Genomic DNA, 19,171 nt, shown 5'->3' on the forward strand with positions numbered 1-19,171 from the left:
CACCACTACTCAGGGCCCGCAAGCCTAGAGGCTCACACTTAAGATCTGACACTGCTCCTCGAACACACTAGATGAGGACTTGTATAATTTGACCTTGTTATTCTTCGCTCACTCACAGTGTTATATGTGTACTGCTCCTGACTTCCTTAACTTGTTAACTTGATCGAAAACTACACAGAGGACTGGAAGATATCCCCTGCACCAGGTGTTAGTTGGGAACTAAGATATATATCCCTGTGAAGTTTCAAGTTTAAAAGCAATGCCATCGATTCTAAGGCATACTCACCTGCTGGGTAATTTCCTACGTTATACATTTTACATTATGTCTGAGTATCTGAGCTATGCTATGCTTCATATTGTTACATACTGCGCTAAACTATCATTAAAATGTTTGACATGTTAAATGTAACACACTTCTGCAAAAGCTATGCCTGGAGGCCTGCGCGCCTACCGTTATCGTTTTTTCACTTCCACCCTCAATAAAAAGAGATTTACTAAAAAAAATTACGCTGTAATGGTTCTGGTGACTATAGTGTCACCAGACACTGTACACTTTACAATTCGGTTTGGCATTTACCTAAACACACTATTTAGTTTAAAAAAAAAATCTATGTCAAGGATTCTTTACATTCTAACAGCAAAATTAAGGCTAAAATAGCAAAATGGTGGCTAACAGAGTTGATGAATTTTTCCACGTCAGATATTTTAGCTTAAATTTTGCCATTCAGATTTTAATTGAGGTTTAGTGAATAACCCTGTGTGAGATTTCTGGGTAAAGGGTGTTTTAAATAAATAAATAAAATAAAAAATAGGGGGGGGGGGGGAGGGTGGTGAAGCCTGACGTCCAACAGGGCCGGACGTGTCTCTCAGTAGCTCCTAAAGGACACTGACTAATTTCAGTTATTTGTGTCTAAAACTCAAGCAATTTGACAACCTAAACAACATATTGGCAACTGCATGAGCCAGCGCATTGTATTGAGCCCTATCCAAGGTGTTCTGCGCCATACCTTTCCTGTCAGAGACTGAGGCCTACAAAGGAGGGCGCGTCGAACTTTGGTGGAAATGGCCAATCTGCCGACATTGTGCGCACCTCTTTACCAGCAATAAGCTCGGTGTGGAGACGATCCCTCGCCTATATTCAGTCTGGACCTGTCCCTGGAACGGTGGTCCCGTTGCAAAGTGTGAACTGCTTTTTCTCACACATCTGCCTCCCTGGCTTAGCTCACCAGAGGCATAGCCTGAACAACCTAGTAATCTCCTTGTTTACTTGCAACATCACACTTGGAGTGATCAATGTTTTTTGCCGTATACACGTGCCGGCAGTTTTCTATAAGTCTTTATTGTACTTGACACACACTCAGTTATTGCTTATATGCCAATTCTTCGCCCATTAATACCATGATTTCTTCTAGTTTATACTGTGGGTAGTGCCATATGATGATAAGGAAGGGTTCAGTAGTATTTCTTTCTCCCTTTGTAAATCTGTCATTTTTTGTTTTATCACAAACATCGATCATACCATCAATAAACTCAGCCTACTTTCAGAGTAACTCACAAGTATCGCTTTTATAGTAGTATCCTGTCTCAATGTGTGCAAAATGCTTACCAAATCGAGTAATTCTTACAGGCCACGATATAACTTCTTTAATTAACTCTTGCAAACAAAATCTTTAATCTTTAAAACGTTACATCTGTTCATAGTCTTGACGCAACAGTTTAGCGTGTTTATATTTTACTTAATTATTAAAAAATGAGGCAGTCATATCTAGTTGTTAAACCGTGCTGTGATATCCCTATCTTGTATACATCTCGTTCAACTCCCTTTCTTTATACTGTACCACCCAAATCAATTGCCTTAATAAAAGAAAGATTGACAAAAAAACAAAACAAAAAATACTAGCAACCAGTTTACAGAAACACACATATTTCAAACAGTACCTTGGTAGCAGCAGTTACGGCGGCACTTGCAGCGATATTCAAACCTCTTTTACCAACACGCATCATTGTTTCATAACTCTTGTCCCTTGCCTGGGCAATATATTCATCAATTTCCTGAAAGGTCAGAAACAAAAAACACATTGTTTAGAAGATTACCATTCAAGTCCAAAAGGCAGGTAAACAGATTGAATGATGATGCAGGAATGATTACCTAATGTTCTACTTCTATTCCGGGGTAAGCAACCTTTTGCATTACAGATGTTGTGGACCACATCTCCCATAATGCACTTACAGCGATATTACTGGCAAAGTCCAAAACATCTGGAGTGTGGAAGGTTGCCTACCCCTGTACTACAAGAAAGGTATTTCCAAGTTATGATTCTATGGCATTTATTCACTAAGCAGTGATTTCTTCAAAATGTTACTAAAACACACTGTTCACTGAACGTATGTTTATAATCAGTATGTTAGATTATGTATATATGATCTTCGCATTAACAAAGCAAGAGTGGAATAAGGTAAATATCAAATAAAACCTGTATTGTTAGCTAAGCTTCCAAGGTCACAGCAAACTATTTGTTGAGTAGAGCTCACTGTCTCACCAGTTTGGAGTGTCAGCTCATCACTTAAATCATTGGGGATTCGACTTAAATCAAGTTTGTGGGCCTTTTGCCATTTAGGATAGATCTCAAATAAATACCGCAACATGTGCAGTACCACTCTTAGTGAATCCAGACATTTAACTGGGACATGCTTTTTTTTTTATATTCTGATTTTATTTTATATATGGCAAATACTGAGGACTCACCGACTTAACGTACATTTAGAGATGTGAATGAAGGCCAAGTAGTAAATTTTATATTAGAAGACAGTCACACACAGTCAGGCTGCAGTATTTTAGAAGAAGGGAGCTGCAGACGTACGCACGATTAGCAGCAATTAGAGGGAATTATCTCCTAAATGTTAAGAGATCACGTCAATATTCCCTACTGAGATGTTCAGTAATGTATAAATGTTAAAAGCTGGACTGTTAAAAAAACAAAACAGAACACATTAAAGGGACATTATAGTCACCTGAACAACTTTAGCTTAATGAAGCAGTTTCGGTTTATAGATCATGCCCCTGCAGCCTCACTGCTCAGTCCTCTGCCATTTACGAGTTAAATCCCTTTGTTTATGAACCCTAGTCACACCTCCCTGCATGTGACTTGCACAGCCTTCCATAAACACTTCCTGTAAAGAGAGCCCTATTTAGGCTTTCTTTATTGCAAGTTCTGTTTAATTAAGATTTTCGTATCCCCTGCTATGTTAATAGCTTGCTAGACCCTGCAAGAGCCTCCTGTATGTGATTAAAGTTCAATTTAAAGATTGAGATACAATTATTTAAGGTAAATTACATCTGTTTGAAAGTGAAACCAGTTTTTTGTCATGCAGGCTCTGTCAATCATAGCCAGGGGAGGTGTGGCTAGGGCTGCATAAACAGAAACAAAGTGATTCAACTCATAAATGATAGTGAATTGAGCAGTGAAATTGCAGGGGAATGATCTATACACTAAAACTGCTTTATTTAGCTAGTGTTCCTTTTACAAAACCAAAAAAAAAAGTCCTAGGACATTGGTAAGCACCTTAAATCTAACTGCTCATGAATTAGATTTAATTGTTCTGTCTGTTCATAAATCCATATTGTAGTATTGCAATCTAATTAGTTTAGGAGCACTTGCTACACACAGCACAGGGCTATTTACAAAAGAGAGAACTGTCGCAAATTCATAGTGATTTCACATTAAAGGCCAAAATAGCCACAAAAAAAACAAAAACAAAATATATAGATCAGCTACTTTGGTCTTAAAATTGCAATTCACTTCTCTACTCTCAGGGTCTGGACTTAGTCAGATCTCTTTAGTACCTTTACCCTTAGCGTTAACCATGGATATTTAAGTTTAACTCTATTGAGGAGTAGTTGGGAATTCCTCCTCAGTCCGGTCAGATTTCCCCTGTATCAGTGACTTCATACATAATATTGTGCTATTCTAGTCCTGAGGGATTTACTATTATATCATTGGTTCTTGAGCTTAGGTGTACGATCTGTTGAGGGTATTCAGGTAGTGGAACGGTTACCAGTCTCAGTCTATAGCGGGTCTTTCCTGGTATAACCTGTACCGAACATTTAGTATTTTTAGCGGCTACCTTTCTGAGCATATTAGAGTGCTAACCTTCTGTGGAATGGCTATATTATATAGATTAATAGACTAAAGATCTCGCTAGCTGCTACATAATATCTATTGAGCATCTAGTGAGTTGGAGTCTCATTTGATACTTTTTTGTACTATTACAGTATCAGCTTGCGCTTAATTGACTGCAGATGTGGATGTAGCCTCTGTGATATCACATCCCTATACAGGTTTTCCACCTACCACTACATACTGTTTACCTTAGGTAGATGCTTACTGTCTTTTACGCTATATCTTTTAGGATTAAAGGACCTCTATAGGCACCCAGACCATTTCAGCTTAATAAAGTGGTCTGGGTGCCAGGTCCATGTAGGATTAACCCTGCCTGCTGTAAACATAGCAGTTTCAGAGAAACTTTACTTTTGGGTTAATCCAGCCTCAAGTGGCTGTCTCATTGACAGCCGCTAGAGGCGCTTTCGCGCTTCTCACTGTGATTTTCACAGTGAAAAGACGCCAGCGTCCATAGAAAAACATTAAGAATGCTTTCCTATGGACTGGCTGAATGCGCGCGCGGCTCTTGCCGCACATGCGCATTCAGCCGATGACGACCGAAGGAGGAGGAGAGTCCCCAGCGCCGGAGAAAGGAGAGTTTTTAACCCCCTTCCTCCCCCTTTAGCCCAGCGGGAGTGGGACCCTGAGGGTGGGGGCACCCTCAGGGCACTATAGTGCCAGGAAAACAAGTTTGTTTTCCTGGCACTATAGTGGTTCTTTAAGTCCCCTTTAGTTTCCCTATATAGTTTATCTTTAGTGGAGCTCTTTGTGAGATAATTTAGAAAGTGTCTCAGACTATATACTTATCCTCACAAGTATCTCTGAGGACGCTATTAGTCCCTTCATAAGTATCTCTCCACTCTATGATATTTCTTCCTCCTCTCCTAACTGTTTAGTAGACATACCATGCATGGCTTTCCAAGCAATATATTAAAATTTACCACAATTTTAGCACTGGCATGCGTAGGTGTATCTAATATAGTATTTAACTTCACTTGGTTTTTTTACATTTGTGTTTATTGGAAAGTTTTTTCACTGCAATATGGTTTAGCTCTATTCATCAGTGCCACTCCAAATACTCTGGTTCCGAGACGGAACATTTCTCTTGTTGTACTAAATATAGGGTTAGGCCCTTAAGATTTGGAGGACACATTTAAAGGGACCTTACCCTCATTTATTTTTCTTGCAATTCACTTTGAATTGATCTTGATCCGCTTGAAGTGAGATATTATTCACGAGACCTATGAGAACTCCTATGTAACTGCCATGTTGATAAAAGAAATGACATCTTCATATTTTAGTATGTCTGTAGCGGAGAGCTGATTTCTCACAGCTATTCTCCACTTTAGATCCAAGGAAGGCTCAGGAACAAGTCATTAGTAAATCCACAGCAGAGTTTCCAGCAGGTAAAAAGGTACAGCAATATCCCCACAGCACTCCCAATAACTGGACGACACACAGTTTCAGGAGTAGAACTGACAATCGTTTATTCCAAGGTTTCTTATAAAGCCTGCTCCCATGCAAGGGAGGGAACTACAGTAATTATGACAGTAACCAATACAGTGCTTGTTACCTCCCACACATCTCCTCCCCTCAGAGTGAGTCATAATCCCCTTAACTTGTACAGTACTTTACCCCAAACTTGGATGTACCCCTAAACCATCACATATCCTTAATATTAGGGTACCGCTAGGTAGCCCTGATCTGGGTGAATATAATATCCAAAATTCACCCAGATCGGACTAGTGGTTCGGTAGTTACAGGAAGGTGAAGTTTGACCGACCGCACACGAGTTGGTATCCGAAAAGGGTTCCATGAGAATGGGCCCTGCGGTCGGTCTCCGTTCGGCAGTTAAAACAGACTTTTATAATTGCCATCCATACTTTAATTCACCTAGATAGGGATTCCCTCATTCGGTACTTTGTTACTACCGAATGGGGATTCGTTAGGTCTCTCCGTTCGGCAGTTACGGAGCTCTGGAGGTCTCAGCGGTGTTCGGTTGTTTGAGTGTCCGATTTGAGTTCCAGACACTCGACGACCAAACACCGCTGAGATTTTCATGCGTAAGATGGCCGCCGCCACGTGTACGCATGCCGAATGGCGGCCACCCAGATACAATGTTAATGAGCCGGTTAACTTGCGGTTTGGAAAGAATGTGAACCTTAATTGCTGGCACACTTCTCTCCGGGGTGGTCCCTCCATTCGGTAGTTTCCATAAGCATATAGTACGGATGGAAACTACCGAATAACATACAATTCACATTTTAAATAGACGAATAGCAATTCAACACAGGCAAAATTATAACGAATATAGTCACACAGGTATTTTGCAGGACAGGCTTACTGCGTTCCGCTACAATGTCTTACTACACAACTTGCTGAATTGTAAAAATCACAAAATGAAAACATGTATTTAATAGAAAGTGCTTATCCCAGGTTTTAGTCATGTCTTGGTGTTCTAAATCATCTATGCTTTTTAAATACACAATTAAAAGTGCATGCACATATATGTTTAGTAAATATTTTACAGAAAAGACGCACCTTTTCCTTACTGGAGAGCGTTGGATGGACAAATTTCCTATAAAGTACACTAGAGCCTTTAGTGTACGGTGAGAGCAGCCATATTACAAATGCAATTTTTAATTCGAAATAGAACGGGAACCTGGCAAGGAAAATAGCTGGAAATTAGGATTTGGGTTAAATCACAGAGTAGAATTCTTTATAACACTATCACAAAAAAACAACAAAACAAGTTATCAGGGTTACATTTATTCCAGCAGCAAGAGTTTGTCATATAAAGTGATACCCAGTGCTTATTATTTTATCAATGATGTAAAGGCTTAGATAAATTGTATCTCTATCAAAATAACATTCAGTGGTGATGGAAAAAATATCTTCCCTGTTAAAGGGACATTCAGCGGCCCAAATTGTTGTGAATTGAAAAACAGAACTGTAAAATGTAGGCCAAACTAGCTGATTTGGAAAAATCCTCCAACTGATATATAGTCATAGCTTGATTATTTTAGCCTAATGTAGCAATGTTTGTTTTATACAAACAACAGTTAAAGGGATACCATCAAAACAAACATGAAATAGCCCTAATGTCTGTCCTGCTTTGTAAATGATTTTCACCTAGTCTAAAGTACCAGTGCAATTTCCCTGCTGAATGAAAGGATCACTATAGTGTCAGGAAAATAAACTCCTTTTCTTGACACTATAGCATCCTTGGGACCCCCCCACCCTCAGGGTCCCCCTCCCATGGCGCTGTCGGGGTTAAAACCCCCTTTAGCTACTTACCTTTATCCAGCGTCTGGCTCCCTTGGCACTGCTGACCTCTCCTCCCCCGTCGACGTCAGCTCCCGAGTGGAGCGGAATGCACATGCGCGGCAAGAGCCGCCCGCGAATTCAAACAGTCAATAGGAAAGCATTTCTCAATGCTTTCCTATGGACGTTCTGCACGCTCAATGCGAATTTCACATCCAGCATCGCAAATGCGCCTCTAGCGGCTGTCAGGAAGACCGCCACTAGAGGTTGGATTAACCCTGCAATGTAAACATAGAAGTTTCTCTAAAACTGCTATGTTTACATCTGAAGGGTTAAAACCTGGGGGACCTGGCACCCAGACCACTTCATTGAGCTGAAGTGGTCTGGGTGACTATAGTGTCCCTTTAAGATGTACAGAATAACCACAACCTAGAAACATGGCAGATGAAAACAGTGTATTATTGGATGCACATCATTGGAGACACTTGCATCCATTTTCAATTGCAATCTTGAAGGAGTATGACACAAGAGTGAGAACTCAAGATGAATTTCAAATACAAGGTCAAAGTCACCGGACCAGAAAAAAATAAATAAAAAATCAAAAAAAAATCAGGAAATGCTACTAGTTTGGCTACTTTGGCTCTAAATTTGAAGTTTACTTTAAAATTTTACTTTAAGGAATAACCGTATCTTAAGTGAGAATTCAAAGTGAATTTCAAATTTAAGGTCAAAATAGTCAAGCTGGAGAAATTCTCTTAACTTTGAAATTCCCTTTTAATTCTCACTTTTGTAAATAACCCTGTATGAATCTTTAGTATGTATATTCTTTGAATCGGAACATTTGTTGCAGATTTGTCTTCTAGAACACAGAATCCCTTTAAAACCTCATGGTACTTCACGTGGGATAAAACAAACTTGTATCTGGAGAATCATGCCATTCTAGGCCATGTGCCGCGTCACAGCCGATTAGGCTTTAGACATGCTTCAGTAGGACCGTGAGCAGTGAGGACCTTGTTAGTAAATTCAACTAATGGCATGGATCTAATTATGGATCACTCTATCAATTGTATAAAAAAATCAAACTAATATTAATACAGGATGTTTCCCACAGAAGAAGACTCAGTGACTTGTTTTACATTAGTCATAGCTGCTCAATACTGCATGCATCTTAAAAATACACACCATTATCCTCTTACACCTTTTATAATATTGTTCAAACTTTTTTTACTTGGTTGACCATCTCCCATCCGCAAGGTATGTATTTAAACCATTTGCGCTTAGGACGGCTAACAAAACCTCTGGAAGTAGGAGTTTTCCAGCTCTAAGCCATGAAAAGGAAAGGGCATGTTGCAGGCCTCGGGTAGACTGTTAGAAAACGATTTGACTACTTATATTGGGTGGTGCAAGGGCACTCTTGGCACAATAACTACTACAGTGTTCCTTTAAAAATGACCTTCCCATGGATATTCTGCATATCTGTGAGGGCTGAACATTTTTCAATATAATGTTTAGATGTATTTCTGTATTTGGAAGGTCAACAGCCTTCAATACTTTTCATACAACTTTGCAATGTTTCTAAGTAATATTTCTGGAACCCTTCAAGCCCTGTTAAAGTATTACTTTCTTTCAAATTTGTCATATCTTAATATAATCTTCATGTTATAATATTAAAGGAACACTGTGAAGGACTTTTATGCAATTGCCTATATGCTTCAGTTTAATTCTCTCCCTGCTATTTTAAGGTCTATATTGTTCGGTTCCAAATGTCAAGAATGAATGTATTTTAAAGTGTTTTATGTCTTTTTGTAACCATGTGGTTAATGGAGTCTGCCTCTAGCCCTGGATAATTGAATTACTTCCCCCTTTGTCTCCAGGATAGAGGCCGCTATAAAATCTGCTTAAGCCAGATTTAGCCATGCTGACAGGGGTTTTAAAAGATACTTTATTAACTTTTGAACCCCTGGTCTGATTCGTGCCATTTTTCAATATGTTGTTCCCCTGAATGGATTGATTGTGAATATGTAATTTTTATGTGAATGTGATGTATGGTTTTATAGTTATGAATGTTAGGTAAAAAGTATGTTAAACTGTAAATGTTCTGGCCAGCAGATAATTGAGCTATGTATATTGCTAAAACTCAATTATCTAGCCTGGCCCAGAGGAGGAGTTTTGTGTTGCATAAATTGTGAGTTCTGTGTGCCAGTAAATCAGTCTTGTTCCAGCATTAAGTTTTGGCTCATGTGTGGATTATTTGGCGATTCCAGGGATATTTCTACTTGTGGAATATTGGGTGATTTTACTTTTATGGGAAGAAGGGAATGCTTGACGGGGATATTTTCTACTACCGTCACAAACACCATAGGATCAGGAACACAAACATGTATCCTTGACCCTATAGTATTAAAACCACCACCTAGTCCCCCTGACCCTCCCCTTGCTTCCCTAAATATAGAAAAATCTTACTTTTTTCAAGTCTGCAGCTGCTGGCTCTGTCCCTGATCTGCCTGTTTGGCTGACATCATCAGAAGTGATTCTATGAGCCAGTCACAATGCTTTCTCTTGAGCCTGTGAAGGAGGCAGGTCAGGGGCTAAGTAGGGATGCATCGAAATGAAAATTCTGGGGCGAAACCAAAAATTCTGGATGCCCATGGCCGAAAACCGAAACCAACTTTTTTCCCCAACTGATTTTTTTAAAAGTTGTTTTCCTATAATTTTAATAATATTACACTTTTTAATAAATTTAATTAATCTGACATGAAAAACGTCCCTTGTCCCTTAGGGGTCCCCCCTGTTTAATGTTCCTCTCTCCACCCCTCTAGTCCCCCCCCCGTCCCATAGTATTCTCCCCCCCCTCCCTATCCCATACTGTTTCCTCCCCCCAATCCAATAGTGTCCCCCCTCCCCTCCCCCATAGTGTTCTTTCCCCCCCTCCCCTCCCCCATAGTGTTCTTTCCCCCCCTCCCCTCCCCCATAGTGTTCTTCCCCCCCCCCGTCCCATAGTGTTCTCCCCCCCCCCTGTCCCATAGTGTTCTCCCCCCCCCCTGTCCCATAGTGTTCTCCCCCCCCCCTGTCCCATAGTGTTCTCCCCCCCCCCTGTCCCATAGTGTTCTCCCCCCCCCCTGTCCCATAGTGTTCTCCCCCCCCCCTGTCCCATAGTGTTCTCCCCCCCCCCCTGTCCCATAGTGTTCTCCCCCCCCCCTGTCCCATAGTGTTCTCCCCCCCCCTGTCCCATAGTGTTCTCCCCCCCCCCTGTCCCATAGTGTTCTCCCCCCCCCCCTGTCCCATAGTGTTCTCCCCCCCCCCCTGTCCCATAGTGTTCTCCCCCCCCCCTGTCCCATAGTGTTCTCCCCCCCCCCCTGTCCCATAGTGTTCTCCCCCCCCCCCTGTCCCATAGTGTTCTCCCCCCCCCCGTCCCATAGTGTTCTCCCCCCCCCCTGTCCCATAGTGTTCTCCCCCCCCCCTGTCCCATAGTGTTCTCCCCCCCCCCTGTCCCATAGTGTTCTCCCCCCCCCTGTCCCATAGTGTTCTCCCCCCCCCTGTCCCATAGTGTTCTCCCCCCCCCGTCCCATAGTGTTCTCCCCCCCCCGTCCCATAGTGTTCTCCCCCCCCCGTCCCATAGTGTTCTCCCCCCCCCGTCCCATAGTGTTCTCCCCCCCCCGTCCCATAGTTTTCTCCCCCCCCCGTCCCATAGTTTCCCCCCCCGTCCCATAGTGTTCTCCCCCCCCCCTGTCCCATAGTGTTCTCCCCCCCCCCCCTGTCCCATAGTGTTCTCCCCCCCCCTGTCCCATAGTGTTCTCCCCCCCCCCCTGTCCCATAGTGTTCTCCCCCCCCCCCTGTCCCATAGTGTTCTCCCCCCCCCCTGTCCCATAGTGTTCTACCCCCCCCCCTTTCCCATAGTGTTCTCCCCCCCCCCTTTCCCATAGTGTCAACATCTCCTCATAGAGATACACTGGATCAATGCATCTCTATGAGGAAATTTCAGTGTCTGCATGCAGAGGGTGGAGACACTGAATGGCAGTGCTCCACACTGTGCAGCACTGCCCCAGGAAGCACCTCTAGCAGTCATCTGAGGAGTGGCCAGTGTAGTTATCATTAGGCTGTAATTTAAACACTGCATTTTCTCTGAAAAGACAGTGTTTACTGCAAAATGCCTGACAGGAATGATTATACTCACCAGAACATACAAAATAAGCTGCAGTTGGTCTGGTGACTATAGTGTCTTTTTATAGTCAATCTTTCTTTTATTAAGGAATTTTCAAGGGGTACAGAATAAAGGTAGGGGTATACATGTTAATTCACGTTATACATTATACAGGATTTACATTGAACAGGTAAATATGCAGTTCCGATATGCATCGTGTCACACTGTACGTGTCTATTTATAAAAATCTCTTGAACAGCAGTCGTATGTGACATTCCCTATTACGGCTCGGCCTGACTAACTGAGGTAGGGTTTTCCCACCTGACCATGTCTCACAGTTATCCCTTAACATCTCAACTTGCAGGGTCCTCTTCCCATGCCTGTTCTGTCTCGGAGAAAGGGCTGATATGCAAATTAGGCATTGTAAATCCCTGTCTCCGACCACCATGTGCAGTTATCTTTTTATAGCTTGTCCCGTTGTCAGAGATACTTGCTAAGATGAGCCCTTTACCCCTATACTAACGTTTAAAGGCTGCAATCTCTGCTTAGATTTTGTGTTTGCGTGGGAAAGGTAACCCGTTGTCATGACGTACAGGATAATAACATAAATTCGGTATCAAGCAGTAGGTATTACAGGTATAAATACAACAATACAAACATATATTATAAATTGGTTCCATAACTCAGGAGTTTGAGGAATACCGCTTCTACTACCGGTGTAGTTGTCATGGGCAAGTCAGGTCTTGTTACATTGTCTTCCGACTCTGTCCTCTACTTATGCAGTGGTGGCTAAGCTCCCAGGGGTATGGGAGTCTAGGTCAGAGCGTCACATGGGACTGTAGTTGTCTGGTGTTGGTTTCTGTGGGGGTAGTCATACGTCTGGTGGGTCACTGTCAAGGCCTCGGACGCATGGAGTCCTTGTGGGGCAGTCATAAGTATCGGTCTACAGAGTATCCGCGGACCTCGGGGTCCGAGACCTCGGCATGCCTCTCCGTTTCAGCCAGTGCGCCCTCGTCCAACTGTGTATGCTTACCATGTGTCCGAGTTAGCGGCTCAGCCTTAGTCGAGTGTAATTTGGGCCGTGAAGTGTGAGGAGCTAAGCAACGTGTATAGTTGTAGGCTATTGCGGTTCTGGCTAACCGTGGCGTGTGTAGACACCAGAGGTGAGGTAGGGGAAGGGGGGTTGGGAGGGGAGGGGGGGGTTCTCAACCCGAGGTGATGGCGGACGAGGACTCGTCCCCAAGTCTCCCCAGGCATCCAGCCGAGCGCACCGAGGGTTCCCAGTCTAATCGAAGGAGCTTAATATCCCTTATTGTCGCTCGACCTATCTGCACTGTAAGCCAAAGGGTAACATTTACCCCAGCTACCTTCCAGATATGTACATTAACCAGGGTGTCCAGGTTTGTAGATAACGTTCTGTGATTCCGTGCAGTGAAGCCGTCAGCTGTTCCATCCCGCAGATCACCTCCACTTTGGCCATCCATTCCTGTGGAGAGGGTACCATCGCTGTCCTCCATTTCATAGGGATGAGAGATTTAGCAGCGTTCAGCAGATGTTTAGTTAGCGATTTTTTGTATTTCGATATGGATATCGACGTGTGGTGTAGGAGCATCGGGAGCGGTTGGAACGGGAGATCCGGGTCTATGATGTTCGTGATCCGCTGGTGAACTTGTTGCCAGTACGGGACTATGAGCCTACAGGACCACCAGATGTGTAGGTCCGTGCCGTCTTCTTCTCCGCAGCGCCAGCAGGTCGCGGGGACCGTTGGTATCATCCTGTGAATCCTTGCTGGGGTCCTGTACCAGTTGGTCAGAAGTTTAAAATTGAGCTCCTGCTGTTTGGAGCACAGGGAGCTCTGGTGTGTTAAGACGTGGATTTTAGTCCATTGAAGGTCCGACAGCTTCACCCCCAAGCCCTCTTCCCAGCGCGTTATATGATTGAGGCGTAGCGGCTGTTGCGACGACAGAAGCATTGCATAGAGGTTCGAGATTCCTCTACACAGATGTGTGCGTTTCGTGCAGATTTGTTCAAATTCTGTGAGGGGTCTATGGAATAGTCGCCTCCCCTGTTGGGCTAGGTAGTAGGTTTTAGTTTGGAAGTACCTGAACCTATCGAGGCCTGTAGGGGTACGTTCCGGCATCAAATCCAGCAGTTGTTTCAGCTCTTCCCCTTCGCACCATTGTCGCATGTACGTCCACTCCGAGAGTCCGAAGGTCGCGATGTCCTGTGGTGAGAGTCCTCCCGCTAGTTCCGGGTTATGCGTTATCGGCGTCAGTGGGCTCGGGGTGGTGGTCAGCGTGAGGGTGATCCTGATGCGATACCAGGTTCGTAGGGTCGCCCCAACGAGCGGGTGACCACGTAGGTGTTCACTTGCTAAGGGGTCCCCAAGCCAAACCACGGCCGGGAGCGTTCCAGCCATCTGAGCCTTCTCCATTTGTATCCATCGCTTATTGGATTTGGGTACATGCCAGTCTACTATGCGTTGGAGGTGGGTTGCCCTGTAGTAGTCGAAAAGTGAGGGGAGCCCCACTCCCCCTTGAGCCTTGGGCAGGCGGAGGTGTTGCCTTTTCAGTCTGGGAGTCTTTGATTGCCACACAAACTTGGTAATGGCTGTATCCATTGATCGGAAAAAAAATCTGTGGTATGCCTATGGGGATGGCCTGGAACAGGTACAGTAGTCGCGGTAGAAGGTTCATTTTTATTGCGTTCATCCGGCCAAACCAGGAAATACACAGACCCGACCAGTGCACCAAGTCCGACCGTAGTCTGTGGATCATGGGTTCGAAGTTGTGGGCATACATCCGAGTCAGGTCAGTGGCCAGCCAGATCCCCAGATACTTGATTTTAACGGGGCACCACTTGAATGCATATTGAGTCTTGAGATGTGTAGTCATTCCCTCTCCAGTCGTAACGGGCAGGGCCTCCGATTTATCTGTGTTCAGCTTCATATTAGAGACCTGCCCGTATTCAGCGAAGGCCCTCAGGAGATTCGGGAGGGTGGCCAGGGGTTCGCTGACGAAGAATAACATATCGTCCGCGTATGCGGCTACCTTATGCTCCTGCCCACCCAGGGTAAACCCCCTAATACCCCCATCCCGTCTGACCGCCCCCAGGAACGGCTCCAGGGAGAGGGCAAACAGGAGGGGGGACAGTGGGCACCCCTGTCTCGTACCATTGTGGATTTGTACTGGTTCAGACAGAGCGCCATTAACCCGTATCCTAGCGGAGGGTATCGTATAAAGCGATGATATCCACGTTATGAGGTGGGGGCCAAAGCCCATCGCTCGGAGAGTTGCCAGCATGAAACGCCAGTCCACCCGGTCAAAGGCCTTCTCCGCGTCGGTGGAAAGGAGGAGGACCTTCAGCCTGGAGCGTCGTGCCGCATGGATGACATTTAGGGCCCGTGTGGTATTATCTCTCGCCTCCCTTCCAGGGATGAACCCCACTTGGTCCGGGTGGACTAAGACAGGCACCACTCCTTTCATTCGAGTCGCTAGGATTTTCGTGAAGAGTTTTAAATCCGCATTCAGGAGCGAGATTGGCCGGTAGCTTGCGCAATTAGTGGGGTCCTTACCCTCCTTGTGGATTACCGCAATTGTTGCCGTGAGGGCATCTCTGGGTAGCGTGTTACCGTCCAGTATGGAATTGAGGCCTATGAGAAGTTTGGGCAAGAGCACCTCCCCGAATTCTTTGAAGTAGCGGAGTGGTAGACCGTCCGGGCCAGGAGCCTTATTCAGTTTAGAGCCCTTCAATGCAGCCTGTAGTTCTTCGAGAGTGATCGGCGCTTCCAGACTGTCCGCCACCTCCTCGCTTAGGGTTTCCGTGATGTGGCGTTGCAGGTAGCTACTTATGCGTTCATCCTGCCGGTGGTGGTCCCTTTCCCCATCTTTGGGCGGTAAATTATACAGGTCACTATAGAAGCTATGGAATGCTTCTGTGATCTTATCTGGGAGCTGAGTTACACCTTGGGTTCTGTGTTGTATTTTCGTAATTTGGCACTTACGACGTTGCTTTTGCAGCATCCGGGCCAAGAGTCGACCGCATTTACTCGAGTATTCATAGAAGAAGCGCTGCGATTTGCGGATCGTAAATTGAAGTTTCTGTTGTAGGATGTCCCTCAGTGCGCTTCTGGCATCTAGTAGTGCCTTGTAGTTCTCCTCTGATTGGGTGTTCTTATGTATAGTGTCTTTTTAAATATATATCATCTCTTAACTCCCTCTAGCTGTCCACTGTATCAGACAGGAGGGGCAATGATATCTTACATGTCATGCACCATGGAATTAAGTTAATATTTTCTCTCTCAATAGTTTACTGAGCCTTTCTATGCCTTTAATGTTCACTGGAAGTTGTTTAGCATGGCAGGGTTGGTCGAGTAAGTAAAGTTAATAAATCGCAGAGGTACTGGACACAAATATGAAATGCTAGGTCTCCTATACTGCTTATACTTAATATAAGACATACAAGGCACTTGCCACAAGCACCATTTTTTCAGGTTTTTGTGAATCTACCCTTTATATTTCACTAGCTTTTCTAAATAGCAAATTGTAGACCAAAATAACATCGGAACAATTCCCCACCTCAGATATTCTTAATGACTGGATATTTTAATAATTTACATATTTTTAATTTTCTCAGAAATTCCCCAGCAGGGTCTGTTCACTGGAATATAAATTGTGGTGCATTGAAAACTGAATTGTGTAATTTGGGGTAGGCAACGTTTGGCACTCCAGTTATTGTGGACTACATCTACCCTGATGCTTTGCCATCCGTATGGCTGTAAGATTAATATGGGAAATCAGAGGCGGCTCTCTAATTAGGCGGTTTAGGCGGCCGCCTAAGGCCTCGCGCTGGCGGGGGCCTCGCGGCCGCCTAAACCGCCTGTTGGCAGAGTGTGTCAGGTCCTCGGTCAGTGACCGAGGACCTGACACCAGGAGGGGGCCCGGCGGCTTGCCCGGTATGCCGCCGGGTGCGAGGCCCCTCCTTGCTGCCAGGCCGGCCACCGCAGACACTGGTCTGCAGCTCCGCAGTGTGCAGAGCTGCAGACCATGTGACTCGCGAGAATTGGCCAATCAGAGCATTGCCGCGGGTTACCACGGCAACGCTCTGAAATCTCGCGAGATTACACAGTCTGCAGCTCTGAGGAGCTGCAGACCGTGAGCAGTGGCCACCGGACCACCAGGGAGCCCACTGGACCACCAGGGAAAGGTAGGCTCTCCCTCCCCATCATCCCCCACCCCCCTCAGGCTCACCCCCACCACCCTCAGCCTCACCCCCACTACCACCATCACCCCCCACCACCATCACCCCCACCACCCCTCCCCTCCCCACCCTCACCATCACCCCCACCACCCTCAGGCTCACCCCCCACAACCACCATCACCCCCACCACCCTCAGCTTCACCCCCCACCACCATCACCCCCACCACCCTCAGCCTCACCCCCACCACCCCTCCCCACCCTCACCATCACCCCCACTACCACCATCACCCCCCACCACCATCACCCCATCACCCCCACCACCCTCAGCCTCACCCCCACCACCCCTCCCCTCCCCACCCTCACCATCACCCCCACCACCCTCAGGCTCACCCCCCACCACCACCATCACCCCCACCACCCTCAGCTTCACCCCCCACCACCATCACCCCCACCACCCTCAGCCTCACCCCCACCACCCCTCCCCACCCTCACCATCACCCCCACCACCCCTCCCCACCCTCACCATCACCCCCACCACCCTCAGCCTCACCCCCACCACCACCATCACCCCCCCACCACCATCACCCCCACCACCCTCAGCCTCACCCCCCACCACCACCATCACCCCCACCACCCTCAGCCTCACCCCCACCACCATCACCCCCAACCACCCTCAGCCTCACCACCCACCACCATCACCCCCCACCATCCTCAGCCTCACCACCCACCACCACCACCATCACCCCCCACCACCCTCAGCCTCACCCCCACCACCACCACCCTCAGCTTCACCCCCCACCACCATCACCCCCCACCATCCTCAGCCTCACCACCCACCACCACCATCACCCTCAGATTCACCCCCCACCCCCCACCACCCTCAGCCTCACCCCCACCACCACCACCCTCAGCTTCACCCCCCACCACCATCACCCCCCACCACCCACAGCCTCACTCCCCACCACCATCACCCTCAGATTCACCCCCCACCCCCCCCACCCTCAGCCTCACCCCCACCACCATCACCCCTCCTCAGCCTCACCCCCACCACCATGACCCCTCCCCACCCTCACCATCACCCCCACCACCCTCAGCCTCACCCCCACCACCATCACCCACCATCACCACCCTCAGCCTCACCACCATCACCCCCCACCACCCTCACCATCACCCCTCCCCACCATCACTCCCACCACCCTCAGCTTCACCCCCTCCCCACCCTCACTCCCACCACCCTCAGCCTCACCCCCACCACCATCACCCACCATCACCACCCTCAGCCTCACCACCATCACCCCCCACCACCCTCAGCTTCACCCCCACCACCATCACCCCTCCCCACCCTCAGCTTCACCCCCACCACCATCACCCACCATCACCACCCTCAGCCTCACCACCATCACCCCCCACCACCCTCAGCCTCACCACCATCACCCCCCACCACCCTCAGCTTCACCCCCACCACCATCACCCCTCCCCACCCTCAGCCTCACCCCCACCACCCTCACCATTACCCCTTCACCCTCAGCCTCACCCCCACCACCCTCAGCCTCACCATCCCCCATAAACCCCCGCCACCCTCAGCCTCACCTCCCACCACCCTCAGCATCACCCCTCACCACCCTCAGCTTCACCACCCACCACCACCCTCAACATCACCCCCCTCAGCCTCACCACCCACCACCCTCAGCATCACCACCCTCAGCATCGCCCCTCACCACCCTCAGCATCGCCCCTCACCACCCTCAGCATCGCCCCTCACCACCCTCAGCATTACCCCCCACCACCCTCATCATCACCACCCTCAGCATAACCCTCCGTCACCACCCTCAGCCTCCCCCTCCACATTACACCCCACTCTCACATTACACCCCACTCTCACATTACACCCCACTCTCACATTACACCCCCACGCTCACATTAGCCCCCCACGCTCACATTAGCCCCCCACGCTCACATTAGCCCCCCACGCTCACATTAGCCCCCCACTCTCACATTAGCCCCCCACTCTCACATTAGCCCCCCACTCTCACATTAGCCCCCCACTCTCACATTAGCCCCCCACTCTCGCATTACCCCCTCTCACTCTCGCATTACCCCCTCTCACTCTCGCATTACCTCCTCTCACTCTCACATTACTCCCTCTCACATTACCATCACCCCCGCTCCCGCTCACATTACCATCACCCCCCTGCTCCCTCTCACCATCACACCCCCCGCTCCCTCTCACCATCACACCCCCCGCTCCCTCTCACCATCACACCCCCCGCTCCCTCTCACCATCACACCCCCCGCTCCCTCTCACCATCACACCCCCCGCTCCCTCTCACCATCACACCCCCCGCTCCCTCTCACCATCACACCCCCCGCTCCCTCTCACCATCACACCCCCCGCTCCCTCTCACCA

The 19,171-nt window shown here is 47.3% G+C and overlaps 1 protein-coding gene across 2 annotated transcripts in view; it reads right to left on the reverse strand.

The window, feature by feature from the left end:
• Positions 1-19,171, reverse strand: part of REEP2 (receptor accessory protein 2) — a 47,144-nt gene that overhangs the window by 14,893 nt on the left and 13,080 nt on the right. For both annotated transcript variants that reach the window (XM_063447243.1, XM_063447242.1), the window contains exons 4-5: positions 6,702-6,822; positions 1,939-2,052 (exon numbers count right to left, since the gene is read on the reverse strand). In XM_063447243.1, coding sequence (XP_063303313.1) covers positions 1,939-2,052; positions 6,702-6,822 — 235 coding nt within the window. The remainder of the gene's footprint in view (positions 1-1,938; positions 2,053-6,701; positions 6,823-19,171) is intronic.

Source organism: Pelobates fuscus, chromosome 3 (assembly GCF_036172605.1).
Source record: "Pelobates fuscus isolate aPelFus1 chromosome 3, aPelFus1.pri, whole genome shotgun sequence".
Taxonomy (NCBI): domain Eukaryota; kingdom Metazoa; phylum Chordata; class Amphibia; order Anura; family Pelobatidae; genus Pelobates; species Pelobates fuscus.